Source organism: Drosophila virilis, chromosome 4, assembly GCF_030788295.1.
Source record: "Drosophila virilis strain 15010-1051.87 chromosome 4, Dvir_AGI_RSII-ME, whole genome shotgun sequence".
Lineage (NCBI taxonomy): Eukaryota > Metazoa > Arthropoda > Insecta > Diptera > Drosophilidae > Drosophila > Drosophila virilis.
In genome coordinates, this window is record NC_091546.1 from 3,895,209 (window position 1) to 3,913,785 (window position 18,577).

At 43.6% G+C, this 18,577-nt stretch overlaps 1 protein-coding gene and 1 long non-coding RNA gene across 2 annotated transcripts in view; one reads left to right on the plus strand and one right to left on the minus strand.

Moving 5' to 3' along the window:
* The window catches only part of LOC138911222 (uncharacterized), a 188,744-nt gene extending 179,157 nt beyond the window's left edge, over positions 1–9,587 (minus strand). Inside the window, exons 1-2 of the long non-coding RNA XR_011416631.1 lie at positions 8,298–9,587; positions 8,105–8,213 (exon numbers count right to left, since the gene is read on the minus strand). This is a non-coding gene — a long non-coding RNA (uncharacterized lncRNA). The remainder of the gene's footprint in view (positions 1–8,104; positions 8,214–8,297) is intronic.
* Gsc (goosecoid homeobox) lies at positions 487–13,789 on the plus strand. Its single transcript, XM_032438366.2, has 3 exons — positions 487–1,641; positions 2,337–2,713; positions 13,077–13,789. Exons 1-3 carry the CDS (start codon positions 909–911, stop codon positions 13,365–13,367), a joined length of 1,401 nt encoding a protein of 466 aa, XP_032294257.1. The 5' UTR covers positions 487–908; the 3' UTR covers positions 13,368–13,789.
* The last annotated feature ends 4,788 nt before the right edge of the window (positions 13,790–18,577 follow it).

An 18,577-nucleotide genomic window follows, 5' to 3' on the forward strand; every position in this document is an offset into this window, starting at 1 on the left:
GCAACGGCAGCCAGAGAGAGCAGCACGCCCACGTCGAAGCGGCAGCGGCAGGGCGAAAGCTTCATGCAGAGAGACAGCTGAGCATTATCTTTTCAGCGCGCCATCTTTGCGGCTAGCTAACGGGTAACGGTAAATGCGGATATAGTAGATGTCGCACTCACGCAACGCACAGCGGCAGCCAGAGGGCGTCCACCATAGCAGCCACCACCATCAAAGCAGAACAAGAGCAAGAAGCAACAACAACATAAAAAGCGCTCTCAGCAGCTGCTTGCTCTCGCGCGCGCGCTCTCTTTCTCTCTCCCTCTTGCGTTGATTGTGGTAGCCAGAGTGAGCGCAAAGGCGTGGACCTAACAAAGCCGAGCTGTGCGCTGATTGGTTAACGCACGAAAATGTCTGCTATGCGCGCGTGTGTGTGTATGCTGGCAAGAGAGTGTGAGTGCGTGTGTATGCTGGAGAGACTGACAACTTGTCGTCGTCGTCGTCGTCGCTGCTGCTGCTGCTGCTGCCGCCGTCGCTGAACATGGCATTCAAAACAGTTTCGCAGCTCGAGCGAACAAGAAGGGTTCAGTTACCGTTGCACGCAAAATCTATTTCAGCCATAAGCAACAACACGTCGCGTGTGTGTTTCAAGTGTTTCTGTGTGTGTGTGTGTGCCTGTGTGTGTTAGTTACAGCTACAGTTAAAGTTACTTTTGCCGCTAGCATCAGACTTCTTCTTCCCAGACAAGTTGTCACGCAAAATCCGCCAAAATTCTGTCATCACTGTGGACCACGCCGTCGCAGCTAGCGGGAGGCGCAAGCAGCGACAGCAGCTCGGCCAAGGCCAAGTTCAAGATCACCGTTGTGAGCACGCCGAGCCCCTCGCCGGGCTCGCCGCCCCCCACGCCGCCGCCCAGCACACTCGGCCACATGGTCGAAACAAATTCCCCGCCGGCGGGCTACGTGCTCAAGCGCTGCGCCAGCGATCTCGGCGATCATCAGCCGCAGCATCAGCAGCAGCCGCCACGCCAAATGCCACGCTCCCGCTCGCCGGGCAATGCCAGCAATGCTGCCTATCACCTGACCACCGCCATGCTCCTCAACTCCCAGCAATGCGGCTACCTGGGCCAGCGTTTGCAATCGGTGCTGCAGCAGCAGCAGCAGCAACAACAGCAGCAACAGCAACAGCCGCAATCGCAGACGCCCTCCTCCGATGATGGCTCCCAGTCGGGCGCCACCATTCTGGACGAGGAGCGGCCGCGCGTCAGCGGACCCACTGCAGCCTCCGCTGCGGCCGCCTCGCTCTTCACCATAGACAGCATACTGGGCTCACGCAATGCTGCTGCAGCCGCTGCCGCAGCGGGCGCCGGCAACAACAGCAGCAATGCACACAACAACCACAACAATAATAACCACAGCAGCAACAACCACAACCACAACAACAACAACAATATTAGCATAAACGGCAGCCTGGGCTTGGGCCTGGTCAAACGCAATGCCGAGTCACCTGCCTCACCCAATTCCAATTCGAGTTCCAGCGCCGCCGCCAGCCCGATCCGCCCGCAGCGGGTTCCTGCCATGTTGCAGCATCCTGGACTGCATCTGGGCCATCTGGCGGCGGCGGCAGCGAGCGGTTTTGCCGCCTCCCCCTCGGATTTTCTAGGTGAGTGAGATCCACCCCATAGCAAAGTGGGTGTTACACCCCCCAACCCAACCATACATTTTCGCCCACTGCTGCGGCTTCTGCCGTTGGTTGAGCTGGCAAACACCTTAAGGTTATTGCCGTCAATCTGTTTTGGATACTTGAACGGATTCAGAAATTTATTGAACCATTCGGCTGCCTGGCCTGAATGGCATTATTCATAATTAGGCATTGATCCGTAAAAGATGATTTCAAAATTCTGTTCCATTTTGCGGTGAGAGGATTTGCATTGTAAGTCCTTGCGGATGTCGAAACGGATGTGTCCGTATCCGGGGGGTTGTCAGTCCCTTGGCTAAAGTCTTATGTTGATTCGAGCGTAGGATTCCATAACGGAATTTTATGCAAACGCTTGCGCCGAGGCTTCCACATGCGCCACATTCACATTCAAATTCAAAGGCCCCGCCGCCTTGGCATGAATATTAAAACATCAAGGTTTTTTCTTTCTCTTTTTTTTTTTTTTTTTTTTTTTTTTTGGTGGGTGGATGGGGTGTACTGCAACTGATGGGTCGCGCGCCCACCCGTTCGCATGGCAACGGTTGCTGTTTCTGTTTTCTCAGCTTTGTTATGCGCATTTTAAAGAATTTTCATTTCGCCTCTGATTGTTTTTCATATGAATTTCATCAGCTTCTCCTTCGCATCTGTTGTGTCCTTTACAGTGGCCTATCCCAATTTTTATCCCAATTATATGCACGCCGCGGCCGTTGCCCACGTCGCCGCCGCCCAGATGCAGGCGCACGTCAGTGGACACGGTGCCGCGGCTGCTGCTGCCGCTGGACTTACCGCTCATGGCCATCATCCGCATCATCCACACGCCCATCCGCACTCGCACCTGGCGCACCACGCCCAGCATCATTTGGGCCTGGGTCATTTGGGTCATGGTCCGCCGCCGAAGCGTAAGCGTCGCCATCGCACCATCTTCACCGAGGAGCAGCTAGAACAATTGGAGGCCACGTTCGATAAGACACACTATCCGGATGTGGTGCTGCGTGAGCAGCTGGCTCTCAAGGTGGATCTCAAGGAGGAACGCGTGGAGGTAAGTTTTCTTTGAAAACAATTTATTAACGGGTGGAAGAACCATTTAAAGTCGAGACTTTTATTGAGATTAGCTTGGTTAACCAAAGTGGGGCATATAAATCAAAAAGATAATTGAGAAGTGGAAGATCTACTGAATTCCAAAACTTTTAATAGGGTTGGTTTCCTAGTACAGCTAGAATCTGAGCAACCTTCGAGATTCTATCTATACCCATAAATATTGCAGAGTACTAGAGTTTTCGCTTAGTTAAATGGGAGCTTAAGGAAGACTTTTCAATCAACGCCAAAAGATGTTAAAGCAATATTCCTAACACCTCATTAAGGCCAAAGCCTTTCAATTTTCCTACAAATAAGATAAGGCGACATTCTGATCAATGGGCCGGGTTTAAGCATGCGAACTCTCTTAATTAAGTCAAATTGTTTAAAGTGACATTTCCATTGATTTATCTTGTAAGGCTTCGAGTCATTCGATTGTATCACTGCCCGGTTAAGGCGTGAATCCACTCGTAAGCTAGTCGAATGTGCAAGTCCAACAATTGAATTACAAATGGGTTAAAGCGTGCATCCGATCTCCGAATCGCAGTCCTTAATTTCACGCTCGTTTTAATGCTGAGCGCGAAACCAATTGAGTGCCTCCTCTCCCATCCAGCCGCTGTCAGCCTCCACATTTCAATAGCTGATGTGAACTTCTTGATGTTTATTTAGTTGTCAGCGTTTAGCATTTGTTGGGCTTCCTTTGCTGCTGCGGCTGCTGCTGCCCCTGCAAAACAATGTCATGATTCACTTAATTTGAGTAATGGGCCTGGCCCTCAACTCTGAGGTTATGCCGTATCATTGCCAATGTAAACAAGAGCTCGCTATCTCGCCAGGCCCAAAGCCTACCCCAGGCTGTGCTTACAACCCTCCACAAAGTCGAGTCGCAGACCGTGCCGGGGCTCACATTAGGCAAATCAGCAGCAAATCTCAATGCAAAAGTGCTCCGAGCAGTGCTTGAGATGGTGTCGTTGGTGGTTGAATTGTTGGGTGGTGGTGGTTCGAGCCATTCAAAATCCATTAGTGTTGGGCGAGCAAACAGAAATTCCGAGTGCGTCGGACAAAAAGTTGACAATTTAATTTGTAAGCAATTTATTGATGGCGCTGATAGCGACGCCTTTTCCACTGGTCCTTGTTGTTCCAGTTCCTGTTCCTGTTGACTGATTAGCGGCCGGCAGGACGGAAGGGTTTGGCGTTTGGTTGCGTAGCTTTTGGGAAAGCGTCTTTGTTAGGGATTACCAGCGCTTGTTGTTGTTGCTGTTGTCGCCGTGACAATATGCTGCCGGTCAATGTTTAATCTCGCAACAGGCAACCTACCACCCATCCGCCCGCCCACAGTACAGTGGAAGCACGCCAAGTGCGACAATGTTGACATTTGCGTGTGCATTAGACCCAAAACACCTACAAGGTAAGGGAGTGCAACGGGCCTGCTCTCTCTCTTTCTCTCTCTATATATATATCTCTCTCTGTGATGTTTATGCTTGTAGCCGTATGTTTGCCGTACAGCTTAAGATAACTAGCAGCTAAACTGAGTAACAAGCTGGTTGTTGTTGTTGTTCGCCCGCGGGCGAAATTGTCGCCTTCGCCTAGGCGACAATTTAAACGCGCTGCGTTCTAAGCGGATTAAAATATGTGGCCCAAAGGTTTGCATGTAACTGCTCTGATTGAGTTGGGAAAATGGGTTTTCCATTTTTGGTATTGCACAAACAGCCTAATTGAAATTGAAAATATGAAGAAAAAAAAATAACTCGAAACTTGCTGCATCACAGCGCTTGGTAGGCCGAGCCGGGCTGACTGGCTGGCTGGCTGGCTTAATTAACATACAAGAAAGCGACTTGAAACTTGTCTCTGACAACAACAATAACAATTATGCCAAGCAGACAAATCCAAAATCTTGTGCACCGTCATCGTTCGTCATTGACTTAAGCAGCATAATCAACTTCAGCGGCATCTGCCCAGCACAGCTGCCCGCGCACTAGCATTCCCCCCTTACCCAGCTGCCACTCATCGGCCTGGCCAGCTACTGTTTAGCATATTTGCATGCCAAGTGCTCGGAGGACCACTTGAGCCCACTACGCCCATGTCCGCGTCCACGTCCACGTCCACGTCCGCGTCCGGCAGAGACTACACACTCTCTCGAGCCGATCGCTGTGTTCGGCTCTCGTCTATGGCTATGGCAATGCCATAAGTGGCAATAATTATTAAAAATCTTGCCTAAGACAACAGCATCAGCAACAGCAACAGCAATCACCAAACACTAATGTGTGCTCCAGGCGAGTATGCTCGAATCCGGGATACCCTGTAGCGCTATCATTGTGGTGAATGTAACGTTCCTTTCATAATTCATGTGTTTAATATTTATAAAATTATCAAAAGCTGTCAACTTCTTCCTTTTGCCCAAAACTATGTTTTGAGAAATGTGTTCTTGATAAACTTCAGTATTTATAGTCCGATTTTTATGAGATTTTCAAAAAACAAAGCTTTTACGGAGGAATGCTGAATGTAGAGATTTCTTAAGAAACTATTGTTTATCCTTACATTGCGTTGCTTTCAAATAATTGGCTTACATTGGGTAAGAACAGATTTTTCCGCGAATCTGAATTTACATTGAAATTTGTATTCATTGAAAAATGCTTTGCGTGTTTTATATGTTTTTAAACGTTGCTTGAATGCAGTATTCTGAAAACTTACTGAAAATAACTTTAAAAAAATAAATATATGTTTTCACGGCAATTGCAAGCTGAGTCCAAATAAGTATGGACTCTTGGCAAAAACTAAAAAACATATTTTCATATTTGGAACGCAGGGGGAACTCAAGTTCAACAAATAACTGAAGTTATACGGAGAAATGTGGATCTACAAATTGTGAAGTAAATGTGATTTAGAGAATCTCTTAAGGCTTCCGAGCTAGAGTTAGCTCTTGGTTGCCCATTCAGGCTATAATTGATTGATAGGCTCAGAGAGCTCTCCCTCTTAAGCAATTCCAATAACTACAGGGTATAACCGGCACAAAATCCCAAATAGTATGCACAATTGGGTTGCCAACGCCATTTAAATGATCTGCTTATTTTGACTTCATCATTTACAATTATTATTTTTATTTAGACAGTCGAGTGGTTAACCATTCCGTCGCCGCTTCTCTCTGGTGCTGCTGCTGCTTCTTCTTCTACTGGCTGACGGGTAAAACAGTAGCCGCGCAAGAGAGTTGACCACACAGCCTCTCCAGCTCAATCTTGGCGTTTGGTTTGGTTCGGTTTGGTTATTTCTTTATTTATTTTTTTGTTCTCGTTGGTGCGTGCAAGTCAAATACGCCTAATCCCGCAGCTCAAGTGATTGAGGTGATTTCGTTTTCGGATTCCTGATTCCCAGCATCATCTATGATGATGATGATGATGATCTTCATTATGCTCAAGCCTCGTAGAGTCTCGTAGTCGTAGCCAAGTCAATAAACTCTTCAAGCGCAGCGCAAATATTTATCTTTGTCGTCGCCAAGAAATTAGTAATCATCTCAGTTCAGGCAGCCTCTCGCCTCTCTCTCTCTCTCGCTCTATCTTTCTCCCTCTCGCTGTCTCTTTTCAAATATTGTTGTTGGTTTTTGTCTACGCCGCACTCAAAAGGGTCTGCCAAAGAATGTGCGCACTCATTGGGCCATTGTGATCGGTTGTTGCCAGGATTTGCGACCCAGACCAACAACAACAACAAAAACAACAGCAGCAGCAGCAGTCCTTGCCCCTTTTGCCGCTTTGATGTTGCACAATCAAGTGGCTCGGGATCTGGGCCACCTGCGGCGCGGCAATTAGGCAATCACTGCGTTGCCATTATTATTATTATAATGAATTTATTATTGCATTCTCGGTAGCAAAAATAAACACATTTATACGCCCACCCGTACAAACACTTTAAGTACACTCAGAGAAAAATTGACTAATTTTTAAGATTGATCTATCTTAGAATGAGTAAGACTTGTGTTTAAAAAAGAAATTTCCTAATACCAGACGTAGAAATAAATACTAAATAATATCACACTTAGAGCAACAATGATAGATTCCGGCATACTCGAATTAAATAAAAACTTAGAAGTTTTTTTTTGGCTCAGTAGGACTTTTGTTTTAAACTAAAAGTTCAATGGCTAAATCTTAGAAAATGTTGAGTATGTTTCAGGCTTTTCCTTAATAATGAAATTCTTGTTATAATTAAAACATAATTCAATTCTCTTTTTTGCTGACATAATTAAATAATTGCAAGATTAAGAGAGTTTCATATTAATTTTAAAAGTATTTATGAATGAGATGCAAACCTTAAGAATATTAAAATGCACTTGATTGGGAAAATCATAAAGTAGCCGCGTTTTTCTCTAAGTGTAGGGCCTTTCCTCAACCTCTTTGCGCCGACTTTTTGTTTGTTTAGTGTTTGAATCAAATGAAATTAAAATGGCAATGAGCTGGAATCAGCAGATTTTCGTTAATTTCGAACAACAACAAAAAAAAAATCAGACAACAACAATAACAATAAGCGCAAAGTGTCCTGCGGGCACAAGAGCGAACCACTAAACCACCACCCACCACCCACCGCACGCAGCGTTGCCACATTGTTGCACTGGCCGCAAAAACTCACACGACGCCCCGCTGCTGCTGCACGTTCTTCTTGCTGTTGTTGTTATAATTTTTCATAATTTTCCGTTATTCAAACACTTGAGAGCAATTTCGCTTTCGCAATTTTACGCCTGGCGTGTGTGTGTGAGTGTGTTGGTGTGTGTGTGTGTGTTGGTGTGTGTGAGTGTGTTGGTGTGTGTGTGTGTGTGTGTGTGTGTGTCGACAACGTTTAAGGGTCGCTCTCTTTCTCTCAATTCTCGCGGGACTTTTGCGGCGCAAAGTGCGTTTGTGGCCCCAGGCACACAGAGGTGGGTGATGAGTGCTTGGTGGGTGGCGGGGGGTATTGGAGTGGATTTCTGTACATTCGCTTCCTGTTTGCTTTACAGTTTTGGCTGTCGAAGCGTGTAACCATAGACAAATATTGTGTGGAGCGAAAATTGGCCTCGAAGCTGCATAAATTTACACAAAAAGCGCTAAGCTTGAGCTTAGGGGGGTGCACGAATTGGTTGATCGCGGGGGGTGGCTTAGGTTGGGTTGGTCTTGTACAGGTGCACGTTGCTAAGCTTTTAAAAGGTCAGACCAAGCCGCCCTACCCCAGCCGGGGATTGCGGCCAGCGATTAATCACAGCTAAAATGTTTTCTTTATCGAGTTTTTTTTTGCCGAAATTTACATTATTTTACGGTCCTTATTTTTTGTTGTTTAGTGTAACATAAGCTGACATTGCAGCGAGCCTTATCGCTCAAACGTAAATAAAAGTTTCACTCACCCATGCAAAAATCGCGCTATCTCTGTCGCGCGCGCTAGCTAAACATCAAATTACCGCAATTGTTGGCTGTTTTGTCTTTGCGTGCTGCTTTACTTTGCATGCGATCGAACTGCAAAGAGAGTGGGGAGAGAGAATGGGAGCGTGAGTGGCGCTGCTTAATCACGCGTTTAGCATTAACAGTTATTCTGCTTACCACTTTGCACTTTATATGCATCGCAATATTTATTTGATTTATTATTTTACACACTGGCAGCATATTATGAACATAAATGTACTCGTCGCAATTTAGATTATTTTCTTCTTATTCTTATTTTTTGTTGCTTAGTGTAGCATAAGCTGCGATCTGACATTATTGCAGCAAGTCTTATCGCGCTCAATCGTTAACAAATGTTTCACTCACTCGTGCAAAAATCGCGCTATCTCTGTCGCGCGCGCTAGCTAAACATCAAATTACCGCAATTGTTGGCTTCTGTCTTGTCTTTGCCTGCTACTTTGCTTTGCATGCGATCGAACTGCAAAAGAGAGGCGGGGGAGAGAGAACGGAATAGCGCTGCTTAAGCACGCGTCTAGCGTTTACAGTTATACTGCTTACCATTTCGCACTTGAAATGCATCGCAATATTTATTTGATTTATTATTTTATACGCTGGCAGCGTAATTAAAACACACACTTTAACAAACTCAAGTAACTTGCAATAACAAGAGCGCGCGCCAAACATCACCTGACTTTTGGGCAAGCTGTAGGAGCACTGACCCCGGCTTGTCTTCTGTGCCAAATTTATGCTTGCAATTTCAATTAGCTGTGTTGTCTCCCACGCTCACATAACACACACACGATCATACACACATACACGTTTTAATGTACATATAAACTTGCAGGCAGCTGTGGCTTGGTATTGTTTTAATTAATTCACACTTTATGTCACGTTTCTGCTTGCCAAAATTAAACTGCACTGATATTCCGATTATTATCGATAACTAACATAGCCAAACTAAATAGATAGTCCGATTATTATCGATAGCTAACATACTTTACAGCACTTAATAAGCGCTGTTATCCACAGATTGGCAAGCAATTAACAGTGCATGGAATTAGCATAAATAACAATGCAAATAAACTTTAGATGTTAACAGAGATTTTATCGTATGTTTGTTCTGTGCTTATGTTAATCATTTGCAGTTCACTCAAGTGTAGAGTTACTGGAAAAGAGGTTGCACTCCAGTGTTGCTTAGCTTAAGAAAAAATGTTTAAGCCCAACTTTACCTGTGACGTCAATTTGACGCCTTTAATTAGTGCGTACCACATGCACGCAACCAGTTAAAGGCATTTCAAGCGTCAGCTGTGTTGCGTTATAAAACCAAACCGAAGCCAACTACAGCCAGGCTCCGGCACTGGCAAATGCGTAACGAGCAATTTTCACGGCTGCGCGAATTTTAATCCAACAACACGGAAACAGCAGCAATAACAACAACGACTGCCTCTGTTGGTGACGAACTTTCCAACCGACTTGCGTTGCCAATTTTCACTAATTAGAGCAACGAGCTCGTTGTGCACTCTGCAAAAGGCAGCCGCCATTTTGAGTGCCCCCCCCCCTTCCCCCCAGGGCTCAACCTATCCACAGTTAGAGAAAGTGTGAGAGAGACAGGGAGATGGACACACACACACATGTGCCAATCAACTGCAGGGACAATTTTTCGACTTGACTTTTGCAGAGTTTTGTTTGGGTTTTGGCTACATTTTGCGAGGCTGCAAAAATATGAAAATTAGGCGCACAGCTGCGGCGATTAACGAAGCGCAAAGTTATCATAGCAGAACGACAATGTGACCATACAACACACGCACACTCACACACACATGCATGTGCAGATGTGTTTATGCAGCTATGTGGCAACATTTTACGCTGGAGTGCACTTTGGTAATCCAGCATGGGCAGCACTGGTCAGCATTTTACGTTGCCAAAAATCAAACAATAACAGAAAATGGCACGTTACAGTAGCTTGGCTGCCACACTGCTCCCCCCCCCCCCCCCCCTCACACAACTCAGTGGTAACTTGTGTCTGGCCAAGCGGCGGCCATAAAGCGCTTTTGTAGTTAATTAAAAATCAACTGCCGTCGGTCTGTTTGTTCAATGGATTTCATGCACGCTACACCAATGCGTCACGCTGCCTGCCCTGCCCCCCGCTCTCCGTGCAGCGCCCATCAGTTCAGCACTGGCGCGGATTTCGACGTATCAGCGATTTATGCGCTTTTGCCTGAAAAATCTGTGGCAATATTTGCCAGACGCTGCCGCTACGTTTCCGTTCCGCTCCGTTCCGTTCGCAGTGCTGCCCATGCATGCCAAGTTGTTGCTTCCAGCGGCGGCCATTTTGTTGTGTTTGCGAGCCATTTTTTTTTTTTTGGTGGAGTCGTCGCCGTCTCCCCAGCCCGACCGCACGAGCAACTGCCTCAATTTGCATGCGGGCATTTTCATTGATACACATGGGCAACGCCTGCATCGCAGCCCCTGCCCCCTCACACTTGCGCTCCACTTGCTATTTTTTTGCACTTGTGTTTATTTAATTTCTCAAATTTTCACTGCGATTTTTCGGCAACTTTTGTGCGCGGCAAAAAACGCGCCCGCGGTTATTGCAAATGTTGTGCGTTAGTCAGATTTTAAACGGGGTGGCCGCCGCCCGCGCTGAGGGGCATGGTCACGCGACCGCGCGCACACACACACACACACATACACACATTTCAACATATGTAAAAATATAGCGAAAGCCCGCCCGTTGTTGGCCGTAGAAATTACGGGATTAGGTTTTTTGCCCGCACACTCACATTCGAGCCGCCGCCCCTCCGGCTCTCAGTCCCGGCGGATTAGAGTTCAATGCGTCGGACAGCCGGCTAGCTAACAGTTAATTAAAATATGAAACTTTTATAAGCACCAACAACAACCGCAAGCGGCAAAAACTGTGGAGTTCCTTTTTTTTTTTGTTTGGTTTTTAAAACTGTTGCACAGGCAATTTTCAATATTTTTTAGAATTAAGCGGCTGACTTAATGCATGGCTAATAATGGCATATACCCTATAGTTAAGGGGCTTATGGGTAGGTTAACTAAATAATTATATGGCACAAGAAAAATTTGTTTAAATTGCGAGAATCTTAGAATAATATTTGCCAGTAGAAGCTCTTTTTGAGTGAAATTCTGTCTGCATTCAATAAATAATTTCGTCCAATTTACAATTGTGCCTAGCAACATTTAAGTACAGGGTATTCGCCCGCTGGACAACATCGTTTTTTTTCTTCTCATGTTTTGAGATTTTTAAAAACGCATCAAAATGCCAGCAGATTATTTCTATGTGTGTTGTTTTAATAACTTAAGCTCATCAAATTATGAAATTATGAAAATAAATAGAGAAAAACAAACACGCACCTACACACACACACACACACACACACACACACCAGCATAGCTGTAGGCGATTTTGTAAATTTAATTATTTGAAATCAAAAATTAGTTTCTGGCAAAATGAAATCTTTGTCGCAAATGCATTCTGACAGCTGCAGCGAGGCGTGACCATGCCCACTGTTGCCAGTGCTGCCCAAAACTTCAAAGAGCGGCGTATTGGGCGGCGTTGCCAGCTGAGCGCAGTTCAAAGGTTGCCAGGACGCCGCCATTTTGCTGCCATTCTGCTACTGCTGCCATCCTAAGCAAATAAGCCAGACAATGCCAGACCCGCACCCACACAGCGCCACCCTCCCTCCACGTTCATTCTCCCCAACGCTTCTCGACAGCTGCACAAATTTACACAAATTAATACAAATTTCTACAAACTCAAATGAGCTTGAGCTGAGTTGAGTACCGTTATCTAGCTCGGGCTGGGCACACTCTGCTTATGAGTTTAGCGCATTTTCCAACACTGCACTGCGCTTGGCTTGCCCCTGTGTCATTGGCCCAGCAGCTGCTGTCTGCCGTTATTTTCACTGTTATTTCAACAAATTCAGTCGATTTGCTGCATAAACATTGTTTTTGTGGCGGGGCATGGTCAGCAGTTGGAGACGTGGCACTGAGCAAACTTTTACCGAAAATGATAACAATTTGGGGGCAAATTTCAACTGCACAAATTCGTGTTAATTTTTTTGTAATTAAACTTATTTTTTGCGGCAACAGTTGCAACAACAATTTGAGTATTTATTTAACAAACAATAATAAAACTGCGCCGAGGGTTGAAATTTGCGACTGCAATTGGCATTGGGATTGGACGAGGCTGTTCAGTTTATTTGGCTCCACCCCGTTGCCATTGAGACAACAACAACAACAACAACTCCTGCCCAAAATGACAAGAGATACGCGTAGCAGATGCTGCCCACACAACTCTGAGAGAGAGAGAGAGAGCGAGTGGGCGGGTGAGCTGCGCCTCTTACCACCCCCGACGCCCATACACCACCCACACCCACACCCCTTTTTAAGCAGAGCAAATTAACCCCTAAGTCAGTTGACTGAAGCTTTTGTTTTAATTAACTAAGTAGCCAAGGGTTGGCCGGGACGACCCAAACTGAGAGTGGGTGTGGCCTACGCCTAATTAAAAAGCCCAAAATATACAATTCAGGAACAGAGAAAACGGGGCAAACAAGAACTCTATTTGCGTTTTTTTTTTGTTTCACATTAATTACAGTTACAATCAGCTAACTAATTAGGCGGAAAAAGGCAGCTAAACTGCGAGCAGGGGAGGGGGGGAGGGGGCAGGCTGGAGCCGTTGTCAGGCAACGAACTTGGCGCAGATAAATCAAATAATAAAAGGGCAGCCATAAAAAATCGCAGAAGAAAAAACATTAAAATATTTACAGTTGAGAGCAGGGCAAAAAAAAAAACAAGGAAGGCATAATGGAAAATATAATTTGAAAAACGGATGAAAGTGTTTTTGAAGCCATATCAAAGGTTGCCTTGACTAAATCAAGATTTTGCTCACTCCCTCTTCCCCTCTGTTCGCAGGTGTGGTTCAAGAATCGTCGGGCCAAGTGGCGCAAACAGAAGCGCGAAGAGCAGGAGCGACTGCGTAAGCTCCAGGAGGAGCAATGCGGCAGCACCACCAGCAACAGCAACAACAACAACAACAACAGCAGCTCTGGCAGCTCCAACAACAACAACAATGGCAGCACTGGCACATCGACAGCTGGCAACGCCGGCATCAAATGCGACTATGCGTCGCAGCTGGTGCACATCAAAAGCGATCCAAATCATTACAGCGATGCGGACGAATCCTCCGATCTGGAGGTGGCCTAAGCCTGAGAAGAAATCTATGTAAATATTTGCAGCGGCGCTTCAATTTTGTTTTGTATATAAATAAGAGAACTAAAAAACAAACTGTTATTATTTTAAGTTGTTAAAACCTTAAGAGGCAGCTGTAAAAGCTGCAAAGAATTAGCCAAATGTACAGTCTACTAAATGTATGTGCGTGTATGTGAATGTGCGTGTGTGTGTGTGTGTGTGTGTGTGTGTGTGATTTTTTATCTAGTTGTCTTGTGTCCCATTGTCCAAAAGTAAAGCGCATATTAGTTGTAAGTGTAAACAAATCGATAACCGATAACGATAACAGCATAAAATAATTAATGTTAAATTTAAATTATTAAACCACACTTAAAACAATAAAAAAAAAACACAACACACAAAGTAATTATAATAATAAAAACCAAGCCAAAAGAAATCGAGCAAAAATATAAAGAACAAAAAAAAAAAAACAAATGCTTTTATTTCGCTGCCAAAGTTTATGAACAGCCAGAGAAGACCCTGCGCGCCTTATTGACACCTGGCTAGGGACAGGCAGGTAATACGAGCAGTTGCCCAAAAAGTTCTGGCCAAGATACAAATTGAGACCAAAAGGGCAAAAGCCAAAGGCCAATGCTGGCCAATTGAGCCGAATGGGCGCACTTGCGGGCGCTCCTTGTTATGCCAAAGGCCAAAATCAATTTACGGGCCAATTCGCAGTTGAGCTGATGCCGAGATGCCATTCAGATATCTATATACATATATATATACAGTTGCATGGCCATAGCTATAGGTATGCAGCAGCAAGCCAAGCGCTTCAGGTGTGCAGCAGCAGCAGCAGTAAAGGGAGCTACACTCGAAGAAAAAGTATCAAAAATGTTGTACGCAACGTTTACTGAGTAAGTAATTCTTAATTTGTTGTTGTTTTGATCATAAATTTTTTGGTTTCCACAAAAATCTTTAATTAAATTCTCAAGCTAACAAATATTGTACTTGTTATCGAGCACAATTTAGCATATATTTTTGTAGGTTTGTAGGTTCAAGCATTTTTCCCTTCCTATTTTTTTTTTTATTTTAAATGCACAACTTTTTCTTAATCTTGATTTCCATTTTTGTTTTCCTTTCTTTGTTATTTAATTGAAGAATTTTGCATCTATTTTCGTAGTGCATTTTTATTTATTTAATTTCATTTCTTTTTTTTCATTCTGTTAAATTACTTTTTTTTTTAATTTTATTTTTCTATCTATATAAATTATTTTTGTTAATTTTAAGTCATTTTATAGCCTATGCAATTATTTTTTCTTTCTATTTTTTAAACGTTTTAGGCGCAACCCTTTCCTTTTCTTGAGTTAAAATTTTAATTTAATTTCACTAGCTTCATGCTTTAGAATCCTTTTATACAATAATTTACACTGTTGCTTCTTTTTTTTTAAGTGTATGTGCAGTTATCTGGCATATTTGCTGTTGCCGCTCCTTCTTCTTCTACTTGAGCTTGTTTCAACTGTTGTCCGTTTTCATTTGCATTTTTGCAATTTACCAACACACACACACAGACAATCACACGCAAACACTGTAGCCAACTACTGTTGCTATCTCTTTCTGGCATGTGCAACCCCCGCCTATGCGCCAGCCCACTATTTTGTAACGGGTCTTGTCAAGCATCTTGCAGCCTGCTCTCTGCTGCTGCTCCTGCTGCTTCTTCTTCTTCTGCTGCATGTTTTGTATTTTGCAATTTACAGTTGAATGGCCATTTTAACAAAGACTTTGTCGTGCCAGAGTTTTTGCCATTGTTGTTGTTGTTGTTGCTGTCATGCCTTCCGCTTTGGGAGCTGCCATCTTGACCATTTTTGTCGTGTGTTGTCCTATGTTTTTTTTTTTTTTGACATCTTTGTCTTGTTATTTCCCTTTGACCAGTGCCAGAGTTTATGTCAGGTGACCAAAATTCAAATTTATCTAGTGCCCCCACCCACCCCCCTCCCCACTCATTTTCCACACCATGTTTGATTTCGTTGCCGTCGCCATTTTGTATGCTCCGTCCCTCTCACTAGCGCAGACTATTTGCATAGGTCGTCTGTTTTCGGTGCTCTGTTTTTGTGTTTATCTGTTTTTCTAGGTTTTTTTTTCTCTCTCTCTTTCATTGTTCCTGTCGTTGACATCTCGAGTTTCGAGTTTCGTGTTTCGTATATTTCGGGCTAGCCTCAATTTCTGGGGCCGTAATTTTTGTGTTTGCGCCTTGTTAATAGCTCGTGTAAAAATCTACAAATATTTGCAGTCTATTAATTTTGATTTCTTTGCACTATTTTTATTTCTTTTGTTTTTGTAGTGCACGCTTCGCATTTTATTATTTTTCCCCATGCATTCCCTTCCTTTTTTTTTTTCTACTCTATCAACAGGAAATTAAATATATGACGCGTCCTGCCGGCACATGGTGCCGCGTATTCTTTACATCCTATTTACATGGCATACAGCGCCAAAGTTTTTGTTTTTAAAATAAAAATTATACCAACATTTAAGCGGCATATATATATATATATATTTCTTTTTTATTGTGTGCATAGACCACATGAAATATTTACCCATTAAATTTGCCTTTAATTAAATGAGAGCGATTTTTTATGTGCGAGTCCTTCGCGTTTCCGCGTTTCGTTTGTTGAAATAAAAAATAATATTGTTAATTGCAATTTATTCACATGAACACCTCGTCGTTTGTTATGGACTGGGCCACGCCCCCACTTTCCCACACGCCTTTCCCTTTCCTTTGGCTCTTGTACATCCACATTGATTTTAATATTTCATTATTTAATATTTCGTCGACAGCGTGCGCTGGCTCGCTCCCAAATGAATAAACTCCATAATGAATAACTCATTTTGTTAAAGGCACAGATTTCAGTATTTCGATATTTTAACATTTCCAACATGCCATTAGTAATTCATTTGAAATACCCTTGCTTGGACAGGGTCTTTAGCTGGGTGGAGCATTCAATGCCGAAAATATATCTTATATGTGTCTATCTTATCCGAACAAAGCGGTTGAAATAATAAGTTGGATAGGTAAATAAATGACATTTCATTATGCTTATTTGATATGACTGTCCGTCAATCATTACACAAATCAGTCTGATAATCATTAAATTAGTACTATCAATCATTCTGTCAATCATTTAATCAATCAGACTATAGGACTATGAATTGACCAATCATTCGCAGTTGATCCATCATTCAATTAATCACTGTTAACAATTCTATCAATCAGCTTGTCAGTAAGTCAATCAATCGGACACTATGAGAATTGATTGAACAATTACTGTCAGTCAGTTAATTATTCTTTGAATCAGCCTGTCAATCATTAAATCAATCAGACTATAAGACTATGAATTGACCAATCACTCGCATGTGGTCAATCATTTAATCAATCAGTCTGTCAATCAAGGCTAATGCTTGACGAATCACTTCTAACAATTCTATCAATCAGCTTGTCAGTAAGTCAATCAATCAGACACTGAGAATTGATTGATCAGTTACTGTCAGTCAGTCAATCATTCTATGAATCAGCCCGTCAATTGATAAATCAATCGGATAGTAAGCTAATGGATTAGCCAATCACTGTCAGCCAGTCAATCATTTTATCAATCAGTCTGTCAGTAAGTTTATAAATCAATCAGATGTGAGAAATGATTGATCACGCACTTACTGGTTGTACATGGAACAGAACCTAATGCTCAAAGTGTGTAAAGGATTCGTTTGCTTTTTTTGGATTTCCAATTTTCTAACGCACTTCATTCGAGCGAACTGTTGAGAGCCAAAAGAGTCGAAAGAGAAAAACTCCAATTAGAGCCGAACGCACAAAAGCAGACTTCATTGTCCTGGGGCTAAAATTTTAATAGATTAGCTGGCGAGCAGGTGAGTTTAATCCATAAAATGTGCGATTATTGCGTTTATGCGGCCCGAGGCGAATTCAATATAAAATATAAACAAACGTTAGAGAAATTACAAAAGCAGAGCGAGCGCAGTAGCATAAGGAAACAATGTGGCAAACGTTATATATTCATTGTCCCTGTTATCCTTGCCGGCGACACACGCACACACACACACACATACACACACACAGGCAGGCAGGTGGGCCAGACTTGGCTTATTTGACTATCGATTAAAGTTTGTGGTCCTTGTGCATACACAGCCTCGAGTGCTCAAAGTGCTGCGAAGTATCCTTTAAACATGCACGAAACATTTTCGATTAATTTCAAATCATGTGTGCACTGTCTGACAGGTCCGCAATGAGCCCAAAACCCACGGCAAAGGGTTCGATCTACGCCCGACTGGGCCACGGAATGGGATCAGAGTCGGGACCAACCCCTGCCCAAGCCCTAACCCTGCCTGGCGACAATTGCGCTTCGTTGCGTCACATTGTTGTGCGGCTTATCCAATGGCAACCAGTCGCCAGTGGATTAATAACAAATAAGTATGCTCAAGTCAGGCGTACCCGGGAGAGACATACCCTGTTCCAAGGTTTACAAGGGTGTTGAGAGTACGTTCTATATGACTTTAGCAGGGACTTAAATATAGCATAGAGGACTGTGTTTATAACAGAGCTCTAGCTCGCAAGGCTCTCCTTAGTCGGGCATGCCCGGCAGAGACATACCCTGTTCCTGATAACTTGGGTGTTTATATTAGAATCTATATGACTTTATCAGGACTTAAACATGGCACAGAGAGTTGTGTGCATAACAAAGCGCAACGATCTGCCTTTAAAAGCGAGATCTTTCTAAATTTACAGGATATGTAGGAGGCGTGTGAAAAATTCTCAGGCTATATATACCCTACAATAAGCTACAGAATTGAAGTATTTAGCTTCAATAATCTTCGAGTTATGCCTCAAAAACCATTTCTTTAAATCGATATTTATCGATATTAAAAAATTTGTTGGAAATATCGGAAAAAAATTGATAAATGTAAAAACTACCCTTTCCATTTGCTCGAAAATATGAAACCCTTTTTACACATTGGGTTTCGGTTATGAAAATTGTGATCCTGCTGCCCGCTGAGTGCATCAACTACAGCGGCAAATGGCTGGCCGAAAGCTGAAATCTGTTGGCTGCCGTGGCAAATCCACAAAGAGAACTTAACAAAGAGGTGTTAATGCCGAGTTCCTGCCCGGGAGCTGGAATCGCGACGCTGGGCTTAGCCCAAAGCTCGCGACTGGCGACCCCAAAGGCTTGGCCGGCTTAGAC